Source organism: Rhinolophus sinicus, chromosome 17, assembly GCF_057876585.1.
Source record: "Rhinolophus sinicus isolate RSI-liver-muscle chromosome 17, RSI-T2T, whole genome shotgun sequence".
Classification (NCBI taxonomy): Eukaryota; Metazoa; Chordata; class Mammalia; order Chiroptera; family Rhinolophidae; genus Rhinolophus; species Rhinolophus sinicus.
The window spans coordinates 145,512,919-145,540,715 of NC_142517.1; the positions used below are offsets into that span (position 1 = coordinate 145,512,919).

The 27,797-nt window shown below is 34.7% G+C and overlaps 1 protein-coding gene across 4 annotated transcripts; it reads left to right on the forward strand.

The window, feature by feature from the left end:
- Positions 1-18: 18 nt before the first annotated feature.
- Positions 19-27,767, forward strand: ARL6IP6 (ARF like GTPase 6 interacting protein 6). 4 transcript variants are annotated; one of them, XR_002139199.3, is made up of 5 exons: positions 296-836; positions 2,269-2,322; positions 12,239-12,371; positions 24,067-24,209; positions 26,348-26,482. XR_002139199.3 is itself a non-coding variant. In XM_019751733.3 (4 exons), exons 1-4 carry the CDS (start codon positions 437-439, stop codon positions 26,439-26,441), a joined length of 681 nt encoding a protein of 226 aa, XP_019607292.2. In that variant the 5' UTR covers positions 19-436; the 3' UTR covers positions 26,442-27,767. The 4 variants fall into 4 exon arrangements, 3 of the variants coding, with proteins under 3 accessions (XP_019607292.2, XP_019607294.2, XP_088650815.1); XM_019751733.3 differs by lacking the exon at positions 24,067-24,209 and having other exon boundaries at positions 19-836; positions 26,348-27,767; XM_019751735.3 differs by lacking the exon at positions 26,348-26,482 and having other exon boundaries at positions 23,995-24,116.
- The last annotated feature ends 30 nt before the right edge of the window (positions 27,768-27,797 follow it).

The window sequence follows — 27,797 nt, forward strand, 5'->3', positions numbered from 1 at the left end:
AGCGTAGAGGACCAGAAGGGAGAAAGCAAATAGGTTTGGGTACGGGAGTCAGGGAAACGAGCGGGCGCTAGGACCCGGCGGCAGAAGATGCAGCTGTGGGGCTGCCGGGGCGCGGGCTTGCTTGGAGGTGACGCGGCGGTGGCTGCGGCTTCTGGCCAGGCAGAGGAAACCCGGCTACCTTCGGCCTCGGCTTGCCTTTCCGCTCGCTTCCCGGTTCCCTTTCCCTCCTATTGCCCCGGGGTCGTGCTCCAGTCCAGTTGCACCTAGCCTGTCTCAGGGCCTCACAGCACCTTCTCTGCCATTCCGCGCACCCCTGCGCTTGGGGACGGGGTGGTGGAGGCCGTGGGGTGGCCAGGCCGCTGATTGGCTGCTGCGAGCTCGGGGCGGCGCGGGCGGGAGACGCTGGATCTCCTCGGGCCTCGCCGGCTTTCCCGCCATGTCGTTCCTGGAGAGCGGGAGGTGCTCGGTTGCAGTGCGCCGCCGCCTTGGTACCCCTGTCCCTTTTTCTCGGCCGGGGTTTTCCTCCTTGACTCAAGGCGATAGTTGGGGTGAAGGTGAAGTAGACGAGGAGGATGAATTCGACCAAGTAGCCCGTGACCTGCGGGCAGAGTTCTCGGCTGGGGCGTCGTCGGAGCCTAGAAAGGGCTTGTTACTCCCGCCGAAGGGGGACGGGTCTCCGGTCCTGTCGGATAAGCGCAATGGCATCTTCTCGGCGGATACGCACGGCCGAACCCAGGTTGGGCGGTGGCCGGTCCAGGTCCTCTCAGTTCTCTGTTCGTTGCTGTTCGCCGCCCTCCTCGCCTTCCTCCTCGCCATCGCCTACCTGATCGTAAAAGGTACTAAAGGTCGGGTGTTGAAAGTCTGTCCAGAATAAAGTTGAGCCTGGAAATGGCTCTAGCCTTCACCCTTCTCCCCATCAAAGACCAGCAAGCTGGTAGCCGCTTTCATCCCGAGTTCTCAATTGCACTTTTCTTTGCTCTCCTCCCTTTGTCCTCACTTTTCTTAAAGGTGAAGTGTCCTGGTCCGTCATCAGGAGACCCATTAGAAAGATCTTGAGTCAAACAGTATTTTAAAATCAGTGAACACGAGGTGAGATATTGGCAAAATTAAAACGCAGGACAATCAGAAGACGGTGAAAAGTGTAATTAAAATGGGCTATACGTGTTCAAAATCTTAATTCACAACGGGTTAAATATGTGCTACCCAACGATTTCTCTGTACACAGAGAATTCCTGAAGTACAAGGATTTCCATCCCACAGCCCAAATGTCTGGTTTTATAGTAAAATAATGAGCTCTTCTCCGTTTTGTATTAAGTTTGCAACTGAGTGTAGCGGTAAAGTTCTGTTACAGCAGGTAGTCTGTGCTTTCTCTGATTATTTTATTTTCCTGTGTCTAAAGTTGACATAGCCAGATTGGAATAGAGTTGTGCCTTGAAAGATTTTCCAAAGCTTATACGGATGTATTAACGTGGTTGGATATTTTATATTGCAGTGGAAAGAATCAGACCTGAGTTTAAATCTCAGTTCTCATTCGTGTGTAACTTTAGCCAAGTTAACCGAAAAAGAAAAATTAGAACAAAACTACCTTTGTTGTATGAGAAGAACCCAACACGTTGTCACTCAAATATTAATTTTCACTAAATTGAATTAAATCTATTTGCAGTTTTTATTTTTCCTCATTGCTTCCAATCCACTACTGGGCTGCAGGTGGCATCTAACAGTTTACCATGCTTGAGTTTCATACAGAAGACAGATTGGCAATTTTTACCTATTTGTACAATGGTACTGGTTATAAACTGTCAATGTTAAATTAAGTATATGGGTACCAATATTTCATCCTCTCCCCGTCTTTTTTCACTGTAACTCGGAGTTTTGTCTTGTAGGTAGTTTATTTCTCTTTTGCTCTGAGTGATTGCCTTTTTATCATACAGCCACAAAACCTGGAAGTACATTGAGCTGTGCTATTTTGGAGAATGGAGAGAGGAACTGAACTCAAAACCTAGTATGCCCTGTGATTTGCATTATATAAAATGTCTTCACGACAACTCAATGGTTGAAATATTCCCATTTTATATATATGGCAGTTGACTCATAGACGTCTTATTTGCTTACTGAAAGTCACATAACTAATAAATAGAATCAGAATTTGAACCCAGTTTATGACTCTAGATCACTTTCCACAGCTCTAACAATGTCTTCTCAGCCTTTGAGCTACTGTTCAAATTACAAACCCATCTTTTTTACCGAAGCCCTTTTTTGTGTTTACAGAGTTACATGCTGAGAATTTGAAGAATGAAGATGATATAGACACTAGGCTATTAGGTATGGACTTAATTGTCACTTCATTTGATTTTGAGCTCACTTGTTTTTTCAGATCATGTTTAAACTATACAAGATTTTGGAAAAAATACTTAACGTATTTCCTTGTGCGGTTGATTCAGTCTTAATCTTTTCATTTGCGTATGTGTGGTAAACTTTATTAGATTTTCTTTTTACATATGTGTAGGGTGTGTGTGTATGTGTATGTGTACTGTGTTTCCCCGAAAATAAGACCTAGCCAGACCAGCAGCTCTAATGCATCTTTTGGAGCAAAAATTAATATGAGACCGGGTCTTTAATATAATTAGTATAATATATAATGTAATATTAATGTTAATATAATAATGGGTCATACTAATTTTTGCTCCAAAAGACGCATTAGAGCTGACGGTCCGGCTAGGTCTTATTTTCGGGGAAACAAGGTATATGTATGTATGTATACCACACACACTAGGAATGAATGCATTTTGAACAGAACTGTATGTGACAAAGACCCAGAGAATACTGAAAGAGTTTTCTGGAAGAATCTTCTTATACTTCTTCCCAGGAATTAAAAAAATAAAAAAACTTCCTCACAAACTTAGAAAAGATAACATCTTAAGCAGACCTCAGAAGAGATTTAAGTTCAAATCTTATAATCGACTTGTTTTTTAAAAAATGTGAGAAGCATTGGTCATGCTTGCACAGGTTAATAATGACTAGGAAAGAGTCAGATCTGAATTTCTGTAGACTATCTATTGAATGCTACAGGTTTCTAGTGAAAAATTCAAGGGCTGTTTATCTTGTATTTATTTCTCTCTGCAAAAGGATTTTGAAGAGTTCAGAACTTTGGTATATTTATCCTATTTGCTATAATTTACTCGATTAACCACTCTAAAATGGGGGGAAAAAATGGTTGGGATCCTATCCTGCATGTTACAGCCTTCCTCCCCAATCTTAGCAAACTATTTAATCCACCTCTTCAAGGCCAGTGCCCTCATGATGATACAAAGTATAGTCTACCTGATATTTGCAGAAGGAGAAACCTTTATCTTCAAATTACAAACAAATTAGTTTGTTAGAAACTAATCTAGAAAACTTGTCTATGCCCTTCTCAACTTCTTGCATGAGAAAATAGTATTTTTTGTTACTCATTTTATTAGTTTATGTTGTTATACTGTTTCGTCTCTAAAAACAGCCAAGATTATGAGTCTTAGTACATGTGCTGCCAAAGTGAGCACGATTATGAGTCTTCATAGCATTGATGTCAACTCTTGATGCAGCAGAAAGAAAACCTTACAAACTAGGCATGAATTCTAACTTGTTTGAAAGTTGGCAAAATTTGACGTTTATGAAAAGAATGGATAGCGTTTGTCATGTGAAGAAATGGCTTGTTCAGTATCTAAAGGAATATAATGGGACTTTGTCATTGCCCTGCTTGGGTTTCCACTTACAGTTAAATCAATGGTCTGGTATTGCTTTTAGGTGTGCTTGGTAGATAACTGACAGCAAATAGGATCATCTTCCAAGTCTGCTAATGAAATCAGTTCACTTTAAAGATTCATTCTTTAAGGAATAGTCTCAGGAATGAGGAGAAATTGCTGTATCTTTATGGCAAAAACAACAGGAAAAAAAAAAACCACACAAAAAAACCCCATGAAGCAATAGTTACGCCAAAATAAACATCCTTATTTTGAATCGATGCTCCAGTGGCCAAATGGAGAATATCTTCAACATCACCTAATGAACTAATTCAATCAGTTGAATTAATTTCCTGGGATTAATTTTAAAGTTAGCATAATTATATTTATAGCAAATACACATTATAATGTGTGATAGAAAATGTTCTTCTCTAGCAAGATTATAGGAATCTTAAAAATATTTCAGAGAAGCAGTGCCAAGATGATTAAGCTCTTAAAACATTGAGGTGACTGAGGTAACACTTGCCCTTACATTGTTCTAAGCTGGAATTCTCACCTGTTGGGAGAAGAATACAACTTAAGGCCTTTACGGAATAATGTTTTGAGTTGACAACTAGCCTCTAGTTAAAAATCCACTTGAGACAGCTGATAGTTGAAAAGATAGGGCAGTTGTTCCCTCAAACTTTGACTTGATCCAAATCAGCCCTGAGTTGATTAACTTAGATATCCAGAAAGATTGCTACATTAGCTTACATCTTAGGAAATGCCTGTGAAATTGTATCCTTACCTTTTTACAGTTGATACAAAAGTTTTCACATGAAGAAATAATCCAGAATCTGTAATAAAAACTGTTGTTGAGGTTATTCATTATGTGCAGAAAAAGCGGAATGCAGCCTTTTATCAGATGATAATGGTTTTGTTGTATTTCATTGTATTTGTTTTGCCTTATTAGCTGGAAACCTTCATAGCTAACTGTATTATTCGATTGTTTTTGTGTATTACTCTTTGGTTTTTGTTGTAACTATTATTGCCCATATATGTTATCTCTATATTTCAAAGACTCATGTTTAAATTTTTTTGCAGACTGCCTCAATTCTTTGAAAGTAGGTTGGTTTTTAGAAACAAATAATGTGAACCCAGTAACTACTTTGCCATGTGAGTTCTCTTTCGAGACAGTTTGATAAAAACTTTGCACACTGCAAATTTTTTTATTGCAATTTAATCCTAGTCCAAAATTGACATAGCTCAGTAAGAGCAGACTATAGCAGCGATTCTCATTTTGGTATACGTAAGAATCACTAATACTTTCTTAAAAGTCACCTGCAGATTTCGTTTCAGCCCAGGGTGGGACCCTTCATGTTTTACAGGTGATGCTGATGCACCAGTTTGAGAAATACTTTTGCAGAGCCAGAATCTCATTTTTAAAAAATGTGTTAAGAATGTAAAGTCCTTGAAAGTTGACCAATGACCAATAGACTAAAAGAAGCAATAAGCCCAAATGCCTGTTAAGAAACCTAATTTCCCGAGGTGCTAAGCCACTGCCATTCTCTTGTCATCTTTGTTTTTCTGAAAGAAATCTGCATGGAAAGTCCTGTTTATACTTTTTTTTGTTTTTTAAGATTCATAATAAGCATGGCGTTAGTGCATTTGGGAGTTAATTGATCCTAAAGTCTAATAGAATTAGTTTGTCATAATGTCCATCTTTACTAGTGAGGTAGTCCACCCAGGGAGGTGTGATTGTTACTCTCAGCTGGTTTTGAAACTTGTCTCTCCTGGTCTTCCCTGGGTGACACTGGAGTCATATTACAGAGTTCTTAGGGTTTTCCTTTTATAATTGTCCTGCAAACCATGCTCTACTGTAAGCCTGTTTTTCAGTGAGATTTAAAAAATAAAATTTAAGTTTATTTAAAATCACTTTCCAGTCATTCCTCATTAAGGTTGTCCTCCAGCCAAATTCATTGCGCTAATCATATAACACAATGTGTTGTTTCATTTATGCATACTGGCTTTTGCATCTGTCACATTTTTCCAAATGTCATCATATTTTACACATTTAGTTCTCTTTCTACTTTTTGCATTTTTTCCCTAGTCTTAATATAGGATATAATAAAATGACCTTTTATTTGAGGTACATAAGGAAAATAGAAGGAATTGTCTTTAGCTGAAAATACTTAATCTAAGAACTATTGTTACCAAATTAAATGTGGGGCTAGTACTTCTACATATATGTTGTAAATAGTACTGTGCAGAAATTACAATTACACTTTATGGAGTTTCCTTCAGTGTCTGAAAAGCTTTTGAACTTCATCTTTTGTGCCTTCATCTACAAGTCCCTCTGCTGGCTAGGACCAGATTCCCAGTATCTTGCAGTTTCAAGGGCTATTCTCATTTTTGAGCTGCCCATTTAGTTCCTGTTTTATGACAGATGTTTCCAGGCTTCTGCACATTTACAGAGAAGGGATGACATACTGAGTTCAGTCAAAGATGAAGCCAACTCCTTTGAAGAGTTCAACTATTTTTGTACTTATGCAGAGTGATAAGTGAGACTCTCGTATCCAAAGTTGGCATAGCTCAGTAAGAGCAGATTATACCCTCATAATTTCATGATACAGAACATTAAAAACATGGCAAAAATTTCCAAGTGAAAGGATGTGTTGGAGAGTGACCCATTCTCTGAAAGGCACAAGTGGAGAACAACTCATTAAGTTTCTTCTTTACAGTGAGAAACAATTGAAACCCTGAACTTGAACTTTTAAATGTATGCATGAACCCTGTAATTTGAGCCCATACTCTATTGAGAAATAATTCCGTGCTGACTGCAACTGGATGGGTAACTCAAATATTTCATATAAATCACAAATAGGTTATCCTATTCTGTAGCACGGTCTTCATAAAATTGTGATGCTTACTCATATTAGTAAAAGAACAATGACTAAGACAACAAAAAGAGAGACAAAATCCTAAAAGGACTGGAAGAATACTACCAAAATGTTAAATAGCTTATCTGAGTTTTGAGCTATAAGTTTTAATTTTTTTTAAACCTCTATTTCCTATAATGAATGACTGTAAACTCTCGAACGATAAAAACTTTGTTTATAAACACAAGTTTAAATTTAGAAAAGTGTAACATGTTCAACAATTAACAATAATGCTATTGAACTTTTACAGTTTGCCAAAAACAGTTAATCTTTGACATTTCACCTAGCATCCCCATCTATCAATATAAATTATTTCCTTTTAACCCCAAATTCAAGACAGTGTATGAGGTCTGACAGTGAAGTTCGTGAACTTGTTGGAATGATGTTGCTAACCTTTTTTGATACCAGAGGGATTATTCATTATGAATTTGTACCAACTGGACAGTTAACCAAGTGCACTATTTGGAAGTGCTGAAAAGGCTGTGTGAAAAGTTAAACGACCTGAACTTTTCACCAACAATTCATGGCTCTTGCATCACGACAATGCACCAGCTCACACAGCACTGCCTGTGAGGGAGTTTAGCCAGTAAACAAATAACTGTATTGGAACACCCTCCCTACTCACCTGATCTGGTCCCCAATGACTTCTTTCTTTACCTGAAGATAAAGGAAATATTGAAAGGGAGACATTTTGATGACATTTAGGACATCAAGGGTAATACGATGACAGCTCTGATGGCCATTCCAGAAAAAGTTCCAAAATTGCTTTGAAGGGTGGACTAGGCACTGGCATCGGTGCATAGCTTCCCAAAGGGAGTACTTCGAAGGTGACCATAGTGATATTCAGCAATGAAATCTGTAGCACTTTTTCTAGGATGAGTTTGCAAATTGTCTGACCTCATATCTTTAAAACCAGGAAAATATAGAATAAATTTAGAATAAAAATTTGGGTTTGCTAACAAAGCTTTTTTCACTGTTTTTACTCTTCTGTACATTGTCATCAAATGACTTAAAAATAAGGGAAATAGTACGTTGTATCCAGATTATAGTGATGACAATTTTCCCGAGTATACTGAAGATTACACGCTTCAAAGGAGAAGATAGGCTTAACAAGATTTGCTATGAGTTAAAGATGAGTGATGGGTGGTGCCTGGGGTTTCTTGCCTCTACTTTTGTGTATTTTTGAAGTTGTATATAATAAAGTTTTTTAAAACTTTCCCATGTGAATCTGGTGATTTAACATGGTTGGAAACTACAGATGTTATTTGTTATTCAAGTTTCAGTTACTTCATCTGTCAGGTTGTCCCCTTCCATTTTTCTTATGTTTTTCAGCAGGAAGGGGAGTAGAATTGCTACATGCTGAGTTGCAGGTGGGCGGGCATTTAGGTGGAGAACTTTACCAACGTAGCTGCTATGCACCCTCCGTGTGTCAGGTGGCACTGGCGGAGGAGAAACAATCTCTGTCCTCTGTGCTTGCCCTTGGAAGTAAGTTTGTAGATCCAAGGCTGTCCAGCTTTCTGCACTGACTGAGAGATACATTGCTCAAGGAATTTGAAGATTTGAGCTGTCGAGGTAACGCGGTTTAGTTTAGAGAGAACACTAAATTATTTAAAATGCCTGTCATCCTCCTAAGCTAGTAAACTACAGAATCTGATAAAGATGGAAAAATTTGCTTATATAACCATTTAAAAATTGTTCATCAATTTTATGCTTGAGTACATCTAAATTTTTAGTAGTCAGCTGGTTATAGGTTTTACTAAAAATTACCAAAATGTTAATTTAATTTTCATTTATAATTTCATAAATTAATTAAGTAATATAGTCTCAATGGGGGGAATCCAACAATTAAAGCAAAGAGTCCCACTAATTTACTTGTGTATATTTTCAGATGTTTTTCTGTTCATTTACATATAGGTACGATAATTTAAAATATGTGGTTTTTGTCACTGTTGTAGAAAAAACATGATTGGAATCATGCATGTATTGCAGCTCTACTAGAATGTCTTAGAGTTCATTCTGTATCAGTGTGCACAGATCTACCTCATTCCTTTTCATTATTGCATTTGTATGTATACCAGTGTATTCAAACATTTCAAATGTCAGAAGCTCTAAAACGGGACTTGAAATTTATCAGTGTGCTATCTATCATATTTAGTCCCATTGTTTATGGCAGGAATAAGTTTTATGAAGAATGTGTAATTGATTACTTAACAATGTTTCAATAAGAAACCTTTCCCAGTATGGGAACATGGGAGTTCTTGTTTTTGTTTTTGTTTTTTTTCTGGTTGTTTTGCTTACGTATATGTGTATGCTGCTGCCTCCACATCTCTGACTTCATAAAACTTCTGAAAGTCACTTCATCCCTTTAAGCCGGAAATTGCTAAATAAAATGAAAATATTTAGAACATACTCGTATAGTATAACAATATTTCTTTGCTCGGAGCTTTCATAGAAATAATGAAAGATACCAGCATATTTTTAGAAAATTAATTACACTTTGAAACCAAAGTCACTTCTTTTGCAAAATGAAATATACCAAAACAAAATAGTCCCATCAAATTAGTGAATACAAAACTCCAACAAAGGAATTGGAATAGGAATTTCCCACTTATCCCATCTTAGCTTTAGAGAAAAACAGTGAGTCCAGGAGATTTCAATTGGTGGAAAATAATAAATTTCCATCATTTTATCAACTGATGAAAATACTCTTTGACACAGCAGTTCTTCCTCCAGAAATTTGTTACTGATGCCCTTGTACAACTACATAGTTAAGTACAAGAATGTTACTTGCATTGTTTTTATAGTGCAAAACTGGAATAATAAAAATATGCAAGGAATTGTGGCTGTGTGTACTGATAGGAAAGGACCTCAACATTGTTATGTGAAGCAAAGTGCAGGACAATTTTTCTGGTGATGGTCACATTTGTGGAAATGAACTGGAAAAATAAAATATTATTATTCATAACTAGCTCCATATGTATCCTATATTACTTAGATATCTATAATTTTTAGAAACAATATACAGCAAACTCTTAGCTGATTGGTTTCAGGAGTGGAATTGGTGAATTGGGGAAGGAAGACTTTGCCTTCATTTTTATATGCTTTTGTACCTTTAAAAAAGTTATGTAACTTGGTAAAATGGGTTTACAAAGCATTAGTTATCAGATTTTTTAGCTTCAGGATTCTGGAGATAGGGACTTGTTACAAATTTAATTGGTGGCAGTTGCCAACCTCTTTGGCTTTTCTGCTTGTTCATAAACTAATTGAGTTAATTTTCAGAAGCATAACTACTTCTAGCCCATGACATTAGTGTACTGTTTTAGCTCTAGATTGTGATGTAACTGTTATCAGTGATGTAACTGTTGATTAGTTCAAAATGAATATAAAAAAAATTAAAATGCCCAAAGTGAGGCAAGCACTTAAATCCTGGAATAGTAGTCATTTCTGAAAAATCAAGACTATTATATTAAATTTGATGGATGTTCTGTTAAAGCAACTGAGTGAAAAAGCTTGATGGGCTTTAGAGAGCCTCACATTTTGTTATTTTTTAATGTTATTTTTTTTGTCTTTCTCACTCAGTTTTTTAGATACTCAGAAGTCTCCATTATTCCACAGCAGTCCTCAAACAGATACTTGATTTTTCTTAATTACCATCTCTGTTCTACAGACTTTATGTATTAGAAGATGTTATAGTAAACTTGTCAATTATTTCTCCCTTCTTTAGACAGTCATCTAAATAATAACAAATAATAGCTATTTGGCAGTGTAGTCACCCTTAAGTTGTACACTTAGCAATCTTATAATTTCTGTTTTGGTCCCTTGTCTCACTGGATTTGCAGGAAGGTTGTACCTCAGTCTTTACTGTAAAAGTTCTGTTTACCCAATCCTAAGTTGGGTTAAGGTTCTAGAAGCTGACACTGTCACAGGATACTGGGGTAGGGGTGCAATGTAGTCCTTAAGACATTTGCTCAATTGAGTTACTGCTGACACGTCTTGCATTCTGGTCAGGATGTCCTTTCAGATGTAGCACCTTCCAGCCACATGATTATCTGCTGTTTTCTAAGGCCACTAAGGACAGGGACATCTGCAAGTTTGGCTCTGGGCCCATCTGCCAAGATACTGTACACAACTATAACCCCCATCTGATACACAGCTGTAATCCCTGTCTCGTGTTGTGCGGCCTTTTCTTGATGGCTGCCAGGAAGCCCCAGCAGCTCTTTCCCCTCCCTGTGTACACACACAAATGCAAACATACACACATAACCTGCTTTCTTCAAACCAGGGGAATCTTTATCACCTGTAGATAAAGCCCTTACTCTCTTTCTCCCTGTTCTACACAAACATTTTATCTATACCCCTGTCAACTCATTATTCTTGATGTCAATTTAAGACATTTTGTGCCTACCCTCCTGTTTATATCCTAGTTCCCTTAACTATTTTGCAATGTAAGAACCAAAGAGGCGCTCAGGGTAGTTCTCCTTTCTTCTTTGCCACATCATTTTTGTGGGGCAAAACACAAAGTCCATTATCTCTTTAAAATGGAGGCGGTAAGGGAAAGGAACTGTCAGGAGTATTTTAATCTTTCAAAGTACTTTGCCACAGTTCTTAATGCTTCATTGCTCTGAGTTTATTTTCTAGCATTTTTACTAGTCAGTTACTGGACTTCAAATGGTTTACAAACAGTCCAGTGCACGTATTTTTTACATGCTTCTTGCTAAAATGAAGGCACCTTTGGTTGTGCAATTATATACAGCCAGGAAATTGGGTAATTCGTAAGTCTTCTCTACTGTAATCTTCTCAACATTTCCTTCCTTCTTGTACTACTGAGGCCTGGGACACACACTCATCAGTGGTGGCTTACTAAACTCTTAAGGAAGCAGTTTAAATGTGCATCTAAAACCCTTCGTGTTAATATATTCCCTTTATTGTCACTGTTTACTCCCTCTATCTTCCATTTCTCAACCTTTCTCCTTCCTTTCCCTCAGTATAGTATCATGCTTTGACTTGATTTATTTGAGAAAATGCAGGTCCAATTTGACCAAAAATAAAATTTAGGATCCTAACCCATTTATAAATTGGGAATTAACTTTTGTTCATACACTGAAAGGTTAAAGAATCAGATTAAGTTAAAATGATGTTCATAGAAAAGCTGTAAAGAGTAGCCTCTCTAAAATTGATTCATATGTCAAAAGTACGGAAACAAAGGAATCACTTAGTGCTAAGTAATAAAAGACAGCAATTCGTAATTCGCAAAGTTCAATGAAAAATGTTAAGGCATTTTAACAGGGAAGTGTTTCAACCATTTTTTCATAGTTGAATTTTATAAAACTGAAGGTGGGTTATATTCTTAAGTTGAATTTGAACTCTTTTCCACATGTTAAATTATAATTGAATTAAAATATTCAACGACAGGACTTCTAGTTGTGCTTTAGTATTTTCAGTTTTTACATGGGTTAGCTTTTACTAAGCTCAAATCTATTACATCATTTACATAGAATTCATAAAATCAGAAATACACATGATCTTCTGAATGTGAGGATACTGGATTAATTTAAATTGCTTTGTTGTTAATTCGTTTTTTTCCTTGCTTTTCCCTTTAAGGTTTCTGGACTCTACTTATAATATCCGTAACTGCCGGGTTCTCCTGCTGCAGCTTTTCTTGGACAGTGACTTATTTTGATTCTTTTGAACCAGGAATGTTTCCTCCTACTCCTCTTTCACCTGCCAGGTTCAAGTAAGTATACCTGTTTCTTTTTGTCTCTTTTTTAAATACATTCCAACTCTGATAAAAATACTAAAATAGAAGCAAGAGGCTGCTTATTCGGGAGATATGTTGAGACCCCAGTCTTTATAAAATACAGTGGTTTTTAGCATGGCTCAGCCTTTAGATAAGTGGAGAAGAATATTTTAAACTCTATACATAGATAATGCAGTATTTTAAAAAAAAATGAAATTCAAGAAATGATCTAAGAAGTAACATGGCTATTTGTCCTTTGGGGATGGAGTTTCATTTAAGTTTATAAAGGCTAAATAGCAGTGTGTAAATTTTACTATATTCATGTATAAATGCTGAGACTTTTAACAACTTAATAATTAGACTTTTCCTCATATTTAGACTGTAATAATTAGCCAGCATTTATGGCACCCAATTTATATGTGTGTGTGTGTGTGTGTGTGTGTATATATATATATATATGTTTATATGTATTTCATAGTGGTTTTTATTTTCTGTGTTGCAAAGAGTTTCCGTAGGCAGTTTTCTAATCTAGTTTATTTTGCCAGGAAAGCTCAGGTTTTAAATATAAATTTCCAAATAAACGCATCTAAGATCTCTACATCATTCTACAAACTGGGGTGTATGTGTGTGGAGGGGGAGGTGAAGAGTAGAAAATAAATTCTGTTAATGATATGTGTGTTACCAAACTATTACACTTCTTACATTCTTACTTTCTGGAATGTCTTTTTCCCTCAGCTTCTCTTCCATCCCCACCAGAATTCATAAGCCTCATTTTGATGTTAGAAGTTTTTGGAGTTAGAGAAAAGCATTTCAGTGTTCTCTTAAAGATCTGGAATTCTGAGGGTATTTAACTAATTTTTGTTTTTTTAGTTTTTTTTTAGTTTTTATAGGAGCATTTGAGCTTAACTGACAACATGTGCCAGAAAGCAAGATCTCAAATGCTCCTTAACTAATTTCTTAACAATTATCTTTCATTTTTATTGAAGTAGACCAGTACTAATGGACCTCAATTTTCAATGTGTTTATTAGTAATTCGATTTCAATATGAGATAGTGTCAGCTCAGAAACTTAGATTACATATTTGTTAATACAGCCCTAAAAATAGTTTTGAAACATGTACATTGTATATACATACATATTTGAATTGCTTTCAGTATATAAGTAGGGGTAAATTAATTTTATTGTGGTAAATCAGCTATTAAGTATCTCATGGCAGTAAAACTGTAATTTAAAATTATTGTGTTAATTAAAGCACAGTCCAAAAAAGGCATATAATAAATATAGTGATAGTTGATCACCTAGTAATAGAAACCACAGACCAAAAAAGGCATATAATGTAGTGGTAATTGGTGGAATTGAGTTTTATAGCAAAAACCCTGCCCTCTAGTGCTTGTGAAAAACAATGCAATTAAGAAATGGCAGAATAAGTATATTCTTTATGTCACCAGTAGAGTGAGTGCTTGTACAGGGAAACTTCTCTATCTTTTGAGAACGTTGAAGTCTTAAAGCTTTATTTTCTAAATCAGATTGATACATTTATTGATTTGCAACATCACACTTTTATAAAAATATCTTTGTAACAAGTTTGTATTTTTTGATTACCTAAATAAACAACGTTATATAAATATTTTCCCTGATTATGTTATATAACACTACTGCAAGTTCTTTGTTGAAAATTCAACACAGAAAAATAATGGAAAAACTCATAGTCAGAGAAAGTGACTGCTAACATTTTGATGTATATCTTTGCAGTCGTTGCGTATTTTAAAAATTGAAATTGGGATCACAGTATACATATTGCTTTGTAGTTCATTTAAAAAAATTTTTTTTCACTTATTTTTTTATTTTTATTTTTTTGTAATTTTGTTATTTAACATTATTTTGGGACATATTTCCATCCAGTATTTAAAATTTTTAATGTTTTAAGTATACCTTAAAGATCAATAATCATATATATCAACTTTTTGTAAGGGAAATCTAATAAACGGTAGCGACATCCCAAGATGATCTATTAAATAGAGATCTGCTTAACTAGTTAGAAACTAAAGAAAGGCAAGATAATTAACACACTATAAAATGAAGAGGCTTTTGTTTTTATTTTATTCTATGATTAGGATTATTATTAAAAATATTCCCAATTTCTAGCTTCATCGATATCAAACAGAAGAGAGTAAAATAATTATGTCTAATTAGTTTCTTTAAAAAGCAGTCTTTTGCTCTCCTTTGCAGATTTAAACCCAGGCTATTTTTATTAACAAACTAATTAGTACTGTGTTTCTCAGAAAATAAGACCTAGCTGGATGATTAGCTCTAACGTGTCTTTTGGAGCAAAAATTAATGTAAGACCCGGTCTTATATTATATTACATTATATTACATTATATTAAAGACCCAGTTTTATATTATAGTAAAATAGGACCGGGTCTTATAGTAGTTTTGCTCCAAAAGACGCATTAGTGCTGATCATCCGGGTAGGTCTTATTTTGGGGGAAACATGGTAGAAGTGGGGATAAAATTGAGAAGACTGTTTGCTATGGCTATCAATTCCTTTTATTTCCCTAGAAACATATGCTCCTCAATGGAAGAAAATAACCTTTATTGATATTTAGAAAATACTAGATGAAACATTTAATGAAATCAGCAATTTGGGTCAGTAATTCATTACAGGAGTTAAGATTAGAAATAACACCCTTTTTCATTAAATTTTTTTTTTATAGTTCCTCCTCTATATTTGTTAGATACTGTTTTAGTTCAGGCTGCTATAATAAAGTACCATAAACTGGGTGGCTTGTAAACAACAGAAATGTATTTCTTGCAGTTCTGGAAAGCAGAAGTCCAGGATCGGGGTGCCAGCATGCCCTGATTCTGGTGAGCATCATCTGGGCTGCAGATGGCCTCCTTGTATCCTCACAATGCACAGAGCAGATAGGAAGCAAGCTCTCTTTTGACTCTTATAAGGGCACTAACCCCATTCCTGAGGGCTTTACGCTTATGACATCATCTAATCCTAATCACCTCCCAAAGACCCCACCTCTTAATACCATCCCATTGGGAGGTAAGGTTTTGACATGTGAATTGGGAGGCGGAGGTTGGGAGGACAGACATAGTCCATAACAGATATAGCTTAGAAACTTACATTTTTACACAAGCACAAGAGTTTTAGGAAATACAAGATACTTAAAGAACTTTGCAAGGTACGTTTTCAGACCAGTACTTAATGGACTTCAAAAGGCATATTTTTAAGAAAGATGGTTATCATGCTGACTTACTTTGCAAACTTTGCTGAATTAAAAGGTATACAGCAGTGCTACACATTTAAACTTCTTTACTAGGAAACAATCATTTTCTTTGTGTATTTGGATCATTTATACTTTTAAATTGTTTCTTAGTTGTTTTTGAAAGTCTGTTGCAGTGTTAAAGAACAAAAAGGCAGAGACAGTAGCGTTAGATTTCTTAATGTACCTGTATACGTATTTCCCACTTCTCACTACTTTATAATTCATTATCCTGCCCTGTACACTACTTGATCAGCATCTCCACTTCACTTCTCATTAGTTTTCCCTGTCATTCATTGGGTTTTGTCAGTGATTTCCAAGTAGGCACATATACCAGGTGTGTGTAATCAATGTTTCACATTGTGATCATCTGCTTTAATTATAGATTCCAGAAGTTAATGCATCTAAAAATATGTGACCTACCCATGCAAAGATACTGCATTCAAAGAGAATCCAGAGCTTGAAAGAATCTTGGAATTCTTTCTAGGCTGGGCTGGTGACAGTACTAGGACTTTTATTTAAATCCTCTTGATTGGGGAGAAAGTTAGGTAAGAATGGGAGATGTGCCTTGAAGCTTCATTTTTCATAGCTAACTCATCTCCTTTACGTTATGAAATGAATTAACAGGAGGAATTTCACTAATTGAAGTAGCATAATTTTATTGACAGTTAAACACACTCGCTGTGAGATTTTGCTGTGTGGCAATTTTGCCCGTGCAGTTATTTTGCCAAATCCAATCCAAATGTGGTCTTAACATGTCATTGTCTTTGTTCTCTCCATTGTTTTTCTCCCTTTGACCACTGTTCTCCACTTTAGCCTGCTCTCCGCATTTCACATTACCTGAGCACACGCCCCATCTAGTGGAGCAGTGATGTAGCTACACATTTATAGTTACTCAGCCTGCTAAAAAAAAACCCACTCAATGATTATAATAGGTCTCACCTAGAGTAGAAGTGTTACTTTATGGTCTAGAAATAAACTTAGTGGAAAAGTGATAATGTAAATGATGGGTCTAGCAAAAAGCACAGTGTAGAATGCTCATTAGTTTTATAATTAAGAGTCAAAATATTTGGTAACAATGATACAAAAAATAGTGAAAGAAGTCATTAAATTTGTCTACCTTATAATACTTTTATGTAGAGTCAGAGGTCAGAGGCCAACATTTTTAAAGACGTTATTAGGGTGTTACTTCATTGTAATCAATCGTGAGTCTTGTTGCCAGCTTGAGAAAAATACTTATTATTTAAAGTTCAAATTTAACAACATATTCCTATAACTTTCAAGCTAAGAAGTTAACTTTGTAGGGATAAAACTATTATTTTGCACTTGAAATACCCACAGTGACTTATTTCCAAGGAGGGAAAAAAAAATTCAATGCTTATATTTAAAGGTATTAAGCATAGGCGTTAACCATATTATGGAAATCCAAGCACTACAGACAATCCAATTTTAACCTTACGCTGGTCAAAGATTATATAAAAGTAAGATTTCTGGTGAATTGGATATCTGAAACCAAAGCCTGGGTTATTGAATCACTTGTTGTAAAACTGATTTTTAAATAATTTTTTCCCTATTGAGAAATATTGTAGAAACAGCACGTCTTGCAGTCTCAGTGTTGTAGAGTTTGGAGAATGTCTCATTTCTTCATAAATCCTCTGTTGACTTCTGTCATCTTTAATCTCACAACTGAAGATGAGTCTTTCTGAGGATAAGATGAATTATTTTAAAAAGAATTATCTCAACCTTGAGCACAATTCTGTGTTCAGTTTAAAGACTTTGAATATGTGTTTGCTGTAGGAATATTTTTTTAAAGAAAAATAGACATCATTTCAAGTTTCCCTCGATAGCTTTTAAAAGAGACCTAAGCCATGAAAATCATCTCTCAAGTAGCCATTTTGAATTAAAAGAAATCAAGAAAAAGTATTATAATTGTATTATAACTCGACCCTTAGTTTTAAGTCATTTAGTGTTTGTAGTTCAGGTGTGTATTTCTAGAATGAAGCAGTTAGGAAAGCATTGTTGGATGTCCATTTTATAGACGTAAGAGCATAAATTCACTATTTGTTAGAGAAGTTTGAAGTTTGCTACCTGCTTTTCAAAGTATTATTGGTTATATTTATGGCTTATTTGATGTGGGGTTCATGGTCAAAATGCAGGGAAACTACAATTATTGGTGTTAATGTCATGATTTCTAAAGATGTGGTAAGGTAAATAGTAGTGTCTTCTTTTCACTAAAGTCTGTTTATAATATAATTATAGAATTCGATTGGCAATCTACAATATTTCATAGTTAATATACAAACGAGGGGCTATCTGCTTTCCTTCCTAATGCTTTTGGACTTTTTAGTCTGGACCACTCTGAGTTATCTACCTTTCTGTTTCTTGTTCTTCCAACCACAAATGGTATTTGATAAATATCAAGACACTCGATTTAAAAAAAACAGAAAAAAAAGACAGAAAAAAACATACTTTTAATTTACATTAAATTTATTTCTACACAGCCTTGTGTTTTGTTTTGCTTTTTAAATTGTATTGCCTCGCAATGCTATTTGAAACCTGCAAAGTAAATTAGTGAGAAAGAAAAGGGAAGAGTTGCTTTTCATTTGAATTGCTTTTTGGTAACTATTTTACAGACTAAAAGTTAACACATGTGATCTGATATTCCTTTGCATGTGTTATTTCCTATGTAAAGTGTTCTGGATGTAATCAGATGCTGAAATATTTAAATTTCCGTTACATTTTTTTGTGAATGTTGTGTTTGTTGTTACTACTAGTGTTGCAGGAAGGAAACAATGACGAGAATATTTAACATGAATTTTCTGGAAAAATTGGGATTTAGGATTGGTATTGTATTCTTTTTCTATTCAACATTAGGTTTGTATTTATATGTTATTTATTAAAGGGTTTTCTCTTCTTGTTCTTGGCATTGGGGGCTTCAATTATTGAGAACTAAAAAGATACAGTACAAATAGAATAGAAATATCTTAATAGAAAAGGAGTTCGAGTTCTTACCTTAAGCAGTGATACAAGTCTTGGAGATCAAGAAAAGTGGCTGTTAGTATTTAAATTAGAAGTTTTCTTTAATAAATTGATTCTGCTACGCTCTCATACAAATTTTGGAGAGCTGCCTCTTTGTTGAATCAAATTCTTTATTGCCATGGGCTAATGAGACAGACGTCAGATGGCTAATTGCAGTAGAAGAGAAAAGCTACTGACAAGAGTTAGGTCGAGAACTGGGCCTTGATATTTGAGTATCACGAAGTTTAATTACCTAGGAACTGGAGCCATCACCTGCACTGCCGTCACTAGTAATGACTGCACTGTGGCTTCTTGAAATAAAGGGTTAAAATATATGCATGTCTCAAAATATATTCCATTACTGTTCTGAATGAAGACTTAAGTAGTTGTAGCAAAATATTGTAAGAAATCATATTAATGTAAGAAATCATATTAACTATTCTTGATTTCCGTGTTCAAGGTTTCCATGAATACAGCTAGTGAGTGTTTGCTTTGCACCTGTTTCTATGACTTGCTTATAGTAATTCACAATATGTTATATATGGGCTTCTGAAAAGGCACAGGTGTCCATATGTACAGAACGGCACTGAAAACAAATACCTAAGAAGTAGCACTTGCCAGTTTTGTACTTGGAACCCTTTCCATGTGTTCAATCTGTCAAATTAAGAGGCAGCCTGGTATATTAGAAAGGGCATTATAAATCAGAAGGGGTGGCTTCAGAATTCCAGCTACTCCATATACCAGCAGAACATTTGAGCAAGTCAGTTAGCGTCTCTCTGAGCCTTAATTTCCTCCTCTCTAAAACGGGATAAAAACAATGATATCTGCACTCATAGGCAATAAGTACAAGTTTACTACCATGTTTCCCTGAAAATAACTAGCTGGACAATCAGCTCTAATGCGTCTTTTGGAGCAAAAATTAATATAAGACCTGGTCTTATTTTACTATAAGACCAGGTAATATAATATAATATATAATACAATATAATAATATTGGGTCTTATATTAATTTTTGCTCCAAAAGACGCATTAGAGCTGATTGTCCGGCCATGTCTTATTTTCCGGGAAACAAGGTAGTTAAAGCAACAGATAAATCAGATGATAGAACACACATGATCCCAGAGCTTCCCTCCCTCTCCCCTTCCCTTTTTTTTTCTTTATTGAGATTTTTCAAGCTAGACATCTGACTGTGTCCTGCCACTGTTGCCGGTTATCTTTTCTTAGATAACTTATTTATCTTGAGATTTTATCCTTTCTATTTTTTTGATATTAATTTGCCCTTTCTTTTGTGAAATGATAGTAGATAGTAGTATTTTCAAACTTTGTTCTTGACAAAATAAAAGTTTGGAAACAAAACACAGTGTTACTTTCTTTTGAAAAAAAATCTTTTTTTAACTGACTCATGACATTTAAAGGGTTTTTCTTGCACCTTTTGTACTGTTTGCTTTGACTTCCTAGTGAGTAAGGACTTTGTCTAATCAAGGTATTGCCCAGCACAGATAGATGTCCTCAGACATTTTTCTACCTCGACCCACTGGTGAGTAAAGTTAACATGTAGACTGCTGTATATAGGTAAAGTAGACTATAGGTTAATATGCAGTGTCATCTAACCAGATACACCCTTATTTCTCTCTGACTGATTTTCAGGGAATTGTAGTACAATAGGTATTTAAAATGTACATGTATGTGTAATTCCATTCTAAAGAGCTGCTCATCTTTAGGATCTTTCAGTGCCCGCAGGTCATTACATCAGTTACTATTACACTGGCAAAGCACAGGATCACAATCCTCAATTAAAATTGCTAGTTGGCAAAATTTAGATGAAGGATTTTAGTGTACATATGGAGGCATAAATTACAGAATTGAGATCTAGAAGGGATTAAAGAGATCATATAGACCATTCTTATGCTGCAGAAGAGGAAGTAGGACCAGAGAAGTTGGCAGTATATATAGCTAGGAAATGAAATATAATGGTAGGAAAAATAGAGTATTTTTTTAAAAATGAGATCCTTAAAGTAAAAATTTTGAATTCCATTACAACATAACTTAATATTATGTAGATTGATAAATCAAATTGCTCCATTAAAATGGTGGGTGTTTAACTGATACTTATTCGTAATGTAAATCATTAGACAAATTACAGGGCCAATGGGGGAATGGAGCAAATGCTCAAAATGTTAACCATCAGCTTCTGTGTATTTTTAAGAATAATACATGACAGTTCAACATTAAGTATATACATTTACACTTTTTCCTCATCTTTTACATCAAATTAAATGTTTACCTAGATAATCTTTACCTCAGATTTATTATGAAATCTTGAAGTCGTTACACAACCATATTTCTAATGACTTTATATTTTAATAGCAATTTCTATTTTTCAATAATTCAGAAATTTATTAGCTAGGACAGTGACTGTGATTTAAAATTTTAAGAACTGATAGTTACTCCAACCAAAGCTCACATAACTTAAAATTCTTTAGGAATTGGAGATTTATTGGCTAAGGATAAAATGAAAAATAAATACCAGCTCAGATAGATGAAGGAGGAATAGATTAGTACCAACTCTCTCATCCTGTCGCCTACTGAGACAGTCAGACACAAACAAATAGCCAATTTATTCTTAATGCATGTGGGAATACATGTGAGGGAAAGGAAATATGGAAATTAATATAATACAGGAATGAAGATTTCAAATGAGTGGAGTTTAGAATATAGTACAGAGAGTCAGTTCAGAGTCAACCAATGCTAGAGTAAAAACAAACAATGTGAACCATAAAAAGAGACCTATTTGAATCTTTTGGTCTCTCTCAAATAAAAAAAGACTACTTATTTGAAACTTTTAACAGTGGCTTATTCAGTGCTTTAATTTGTGGTTCAAAAGTAATTGCCAAAATCATTGAATTCATTTGAATCTTATTTTAAATGTATTCCATTCCTGAAAAATGAAACTAAGGTATAATTCTTTAATGATATAGTCACTTTACAAGTTACTATTAAATATATCAACATAAATATATTACTAGAAATTACATGTCCACGCTACAAAATCTGGATATAAATAGTGGAAGTCTAAGTTAAGTTCTCAAGTGAATTATGGTAGGAAAAGTGATTATGAAGAGGTTAATACCAAGCAGAAAACATGCACATACATAAACCTGTTATTCTTCATCACTTTCTTTTATTCACCTCCTGGATCTCTTTATATAATAATGTTATTGTTTCTTTGTTTTGAATTTGGAATGGGTCTAGGTTTAGGTGTTTTGCTTTAGAAGAAAGGAAGAATTAAAGTAGAAAGTAGAATGTTTAAAAATCCGTACTAAGCTTTTCTTTACTATATAGTGGTGAACATGTATTGATTGTTTGCTATGTGGCAGCCACCTGACCCTTGTAACAACTTTATAAGGGTAGATTTTATTTTTATTTCCATTTTGGGATATTGAGGCTGAGAGAAGTCAAATAGTTTTTCTAGCTTCATATTGCATGTAAGTGGCAAAGCTGGCTCTCATACCCATCTTTAACTACAAAGCTTAAATTTGTAACCAATAGGAACCATGAGTACTTCTTTGTAAGATTCTTTATTGTTGGAAAGGAATTCTCTAGAACCAGAACAAAATAGTACTTCTTTATAACTAGTCTTTAAGGATATGGAAATAGTTCTATTATAATGAGCCTTTCTTTTGAACTATATTTTATCCAGTATATTTTATTCTTATTGAACAATATTCAGTTCTAGGAAACCCCTACCTAGTCTACTTTTTGTATCCATGAATTTGCCTATTCTGGGCATTTCATATAAATGAGATCACACAAATCCCCAAATGTGGCCTTTTATATCTGGCTTCTTTCACTTGTACATACGGTTTTCAAGGTTCATTCATGTTGTAGCATTTGTCAGTACTTCTTCTCAGGCTGAATTTTTCATTGTATGGGTACACCACATTTTCTTCAGTCATCAGTTGATGGACATTTGGTTTGTTTCTACTTTTTAGCTATTATGAATAATGCTGCTATGAACATTCAGGCACAAATTTCTAGGTAGATATATATTTTCAATTATCTTGGGTATATACCTGGAATGGAATTGCTAAATCATATGGTAACTGTTTAACTTTTTGAGGAACCGCCAAACTGTTTCCTACAGTAGCTTCACCATTTTATATTCCCACCAACGATGTAAGAGAGTTCTGTTTCTCCACATCCTTACCAATACTTGTTTTCTTTTTCTTTATTTTTGTATTATAACCCACATATACAGTTTATGTGACTTAGGACAAAGGTATCACAGCAGTTCAATATGGGAAAAAAGATGGTCTTTTCAATAAATTGCCCTGATAGAATTAGATAGCCATAAGGAATAAAATGAGCCTTAGCCTCTACCTTACATTATATACAAAAATTAATTTAAGATGTCTTACAGACCTAAAGGAAGAGCAGTAAAGCTTCTCCAAATAATAGAGTATCTTTATAACCTTGGAGTGGTCAAAGATTTATTGTAAAGGCCACAAAAAAAGTACTAACCATTAAAAAATATAAATTGGACTTCATTTAAATTGTTTATCAAAAGGTCTTGAGAGTGAAAAGACAAACCATAAACAAAATATTCATGAAACATTTTTGACAAAAGATTTGTATATAGGATATGTGAAGAACTCTAAACCAATAGAAAAATGAGCAAAAGACAGATAAGAATTTCAAAAAAGAGGGTATCTGAGTGGGCAGTGAGTATATTAGTCATCAGAAAAATATTAAAACCACAAGAACATACTCTGCAGATGCACTAAAATTAAAAAGACTTATAATATGAAATGTCGGTGACTATGTGGCACCATACATTGCTGGTGGAAGTGTAAAGTAGTCAACTACTTTGGGAAAACAGTTAATGCTTTCTACTAAACCCAAATCTACATCTACCATCTTGTTTCCCCAAAAATAAGACCTAGCCGGACCATCAGCTCTAATGCATCTTTTGGAGCAAAAATTAATATAAGACCTGGTATTATATTACTTTATACTAATTATAATATGTGACCCAGTATTATATTATTAATATAATATAGTATAGTATACTAATTATATTAAAGACCCAGTCTTATATTAAAATAAGACTGGGGAAAAAAAAAAATAAGACCAGGTCTTGTATTAATTTTTGCTCCAGAAGACGCATTAGAGCTGATGGTCCGGCTAGGTCTTATTTTCGGGGGAACACGGTACCTTATAACCCAGCAGCTCCACTCCTAGGATATACTTAAGATAAATGAGGGCATATGCCTACCATCCACCAAAGATACGTACATAGTATCATGTTCACGGTATCTCTATTTATAGGAGCCCTAAATTGGAAGCAACCCAAATGCTAAATAGCAGAATGGATAGATGAATTTTGGTATTTTTATACAGTGAAATACTAAACTGCAATACAAAAGAATGCACTAATGCTACATACAACATGGGTGAATCTCACAGACAATACTAAGTGAAAGAATCCAGACACAGAAGAATACACACTGGATGGTGCCACACAGATGGAGTTTCAAGAGCAGGTAAAATCAGTCATTGTGATAACTGACAATATATCTCAGGTTTTGGAGGAGGGAAGGTGGATATTGACAGGCAGAAGGAACAAAGGAGCTTTCTGCGTGCTGGGAATGTTCTGTTTGGTCTGGATGATGAGTACATGAGGCTGAACCATTATAAATATTCGTTGATCTGTGCACATGATAAGCATTAGCACTTCACTGTGTGTACTTTAATTTTAAAAGTAAAATGCATATTTATAACTGGCATTAAAATAGGCATTATACTTAGTCATCATTTTTCAATTAAAAATGTGATCCCCGCTAGAGATAAATGAAGGTTTTGACAAAGAAGAACAAAGATACCTTCAATTTCTCTTTTTTAACAGGACTTCAGAGATCACAAATAAGAGCCATAGGAGAGAAAACCTGCCAGGGGTTGTCTAGATCTTCCCCAGAGGAAAATCGTGGTGTTTTGAAAAGGAGCTTTTAAGTCCCTTGCCTAAGCAGGACACGTGTGACAGCTGCTATCTCCTCAGTGGGAATATGGTGCATTTGAGATGGTAGAGAGTAAGAACCACTGAGCTGGAGCATTGCTTCATTGCCATTAAAATGCCTTGCTTTGCCTCTTTTGTAGGGGTCACTGAGCATTTGATGTACATCTTAGTGAAATTCAATTATACCAACATTGTAGTTACAATTTCCTTTTACAAATTAGTAAAAGAGAATAATTAACTCCTGAAATTTTGTTCCATGATTAACTTCATTTTGTTAGTATGAATTTAAATGTTCTCAGGTCATTAGTGGGTTGTTTTTTGTAATGAATGATAATGCTGATGCTTCAATTTTATGATTAGATTTGTGTTCACTAATCAGTATGTGTTTGAAGAATTTCTTTTTTTAAAGGGGCAAAGCGTTTAGTACATCTTTTTTTTTTTTTTTTTTTTACCACGTATTAGTAATACAGCTAGGTAGATTAACCCTTAATGGCAGATGAAAAGCATCTTAAACTAGTCCCTAGGTGAGTAAGGTTGAGTGGAGAGAGTGAATATTAACTCCCATGGACCAGAACAGGGAGCCATGAGAAAGCAATCTGAGGTATTCACAAAGAGGTTGTTCTTCGAAGAGGTGTATCTTTCCTCTTGGTCACAGATCTTGTGGGACTGGAATCATTATAGTGAGGAGCTCCTCAAATGTGAATTCAGATCTAAGCACCTCCCTGGCTTTGACCTATCCTTAGGAAAGGAGGAAAGGACATGGGCATGATGCCAGGGCCTTTGTTACTAAGGACTTTCAGCCCTTACTCCTGCCAATGCACTTCCCTATGTCATCGATTTGAATTGCTCCAGTGAGGAGATTCTGTTCTGCCTCTGACACCAGTTTTCTTTTTAGCATGTTTTCTTTTTAGCATGTCTGATCCATATTAGGATAAGCAAACAGTATTATTGCAATATAGTTAGTGGGAGGAATGTTAAGATAGGAAATGTAATAAAATAAGTAAAATAGTTACAAGATAGAGGGAACATATGTCGGAAAATCTGTGTACATAAGATAGTCGGCACTCATAGTAATCATAAAACGAGATGTCTGCTGATACTTAGAACTCACTGAAAGCCACTTTAATTAAGTCACTTACTAGGTTGAGAACTGAAATGTCTATAAAAGACAATCAGATTTGTGACCCAAACATGGACAAGTGCTATGTTTAGTGCTCAAAGAAATAGAGTTCCTTCCTATAATGTATAAATAGTATAAACAGGACAAATACTTGAAATAATCTGTGTTTTAAGTTCTAAGTGAGAACAAGAGAGCAGAGAGAGACAATGCTAATTAATGAAATGTTTGTAATGTAAGAAGATTTATACCTTAGGATTTCGTTATGGTACACACAGTGAGTAGGAAGCACAGGAAGGTAGTATAGAAGCACACTGGGCATTTGGCTCTAAATAATGAAATTGAAAAATTGTATTCGATAACCAGGACAGTTTTGACAGAGAACTTAAGGTCTATTCCTGATCCTGCAGCTGTCCAATATTCTTTTTAAACTTGTGTATTAATGTGTAACACATTTCTAGGTTATAAGCATTTTCAATAAAAACTAATGGTGTTTCTATTATACCCAATTATGTTTTCCTTTTTCGTTTGTTTTCTTCCCCCCCCCCCAGGAAACTTACTGGACATTCTTTCCACATGGGCTATAGTATGGCAATATTGAATGGCATTGTAGCTGCTCTTACTGTTGCATGGTGCCTCCTGTAAACTCACACTGAAGCAATACTCTTGGCAAAACTTAGTCCTGATTGCGTTGTAATAGCAAAGAAGAACATCGTTGCCTACTCAGAAGACCAAGAAACCTGCTATTCATTATGTGATTCAGATATGCTTTACATCATCATTATGGAGGATCTTCTTAAGCATTGTTCTAGAACCTGGACATTAGGATAGCTGAGTATTAAGTTTTAAGTAATTTCTTAAAATTCTAAGATGTTTACCTCATTTCATCACTTTTCTTACGACATTCCATTCAGTTAATTTTCTCAATTGTAGAAAACACTTTCATGGAAATCAAACTGGAAAACTTGAATATAGAACAATGCTCACCTTTCTATGTTATTCTACATTTTTGCTAAGAATCACTGATATTACTGTTTAATTGAGATGGAACCATTTCTTAATTGTTCATCATATCAGGAAAGTAAACAATGCCCACTACTTTGACATTTTATAGAAGCTATGTTAAATCAGAATATTTAGTTTGATATTCATATATTCAATAGAAGGTGCATTTGTATTTTTTAATGGGGTATAGTTTCTTGCGTGTGTGGTGGTTTTTTTCTTTTTTTACATATTTTCCAACTACATATTGTTTTAAAAATTGTTACATCTAGACAAATGTAAATGTTTTTCTTTACCTGGTGCAAACCTAATAGCTCCCATTTTTAATAAGTATTTCGTCTTTTAAAAAATGCACATTGACCTTAGTTAAAAATTAAGTAAACTTATTTTTAACAAAAAAATGACTGAAAAAAGGTAACTTATTTAAGCCATTAGAATACTGAGAAATTTGAAGCTGTTCACTATTTCTGTTTCTATAATCCAAATATTTATCCTGGTGTGTATATATGGTTACTTCAACAGAACTGATACTATTTGTTTTTAATAAATATAAACCTCACATTTTTATATCTAGAAATGCTTGAACTAGTTTGTTTTTAATCTCAAAAATTTAGTTACCAAAACATAAAAGTATTTTGATACAGTGTGTATATATGTATAATTTTTATATATAGTTTCATAATTTTCCTATTTAAATGTTCGATAATTTTGAAGCTAGTTTTTGTTTTTATAGTAATTAAGCCTTAATTGTTCTCACTTCCTTTCTAAATACCTGTTTATAAAGTTACTTCAATTTTAAAAAGATGGACTATTTAAAATGCTGTTTTTCCCTAGTCATAGAAAAACTTACATTTAGGAGAGCATTGTAGAGTGAAATTGCATATTCAGACTAAATGGGAAATGAGTTTGTGCAGTGTGTTCCTGTTACCTGCTGAGTGTTTTTACTGAATAAATGATTTAATGATGTTTTTAAGTTGTAACATTTTTTAACTACTCAAA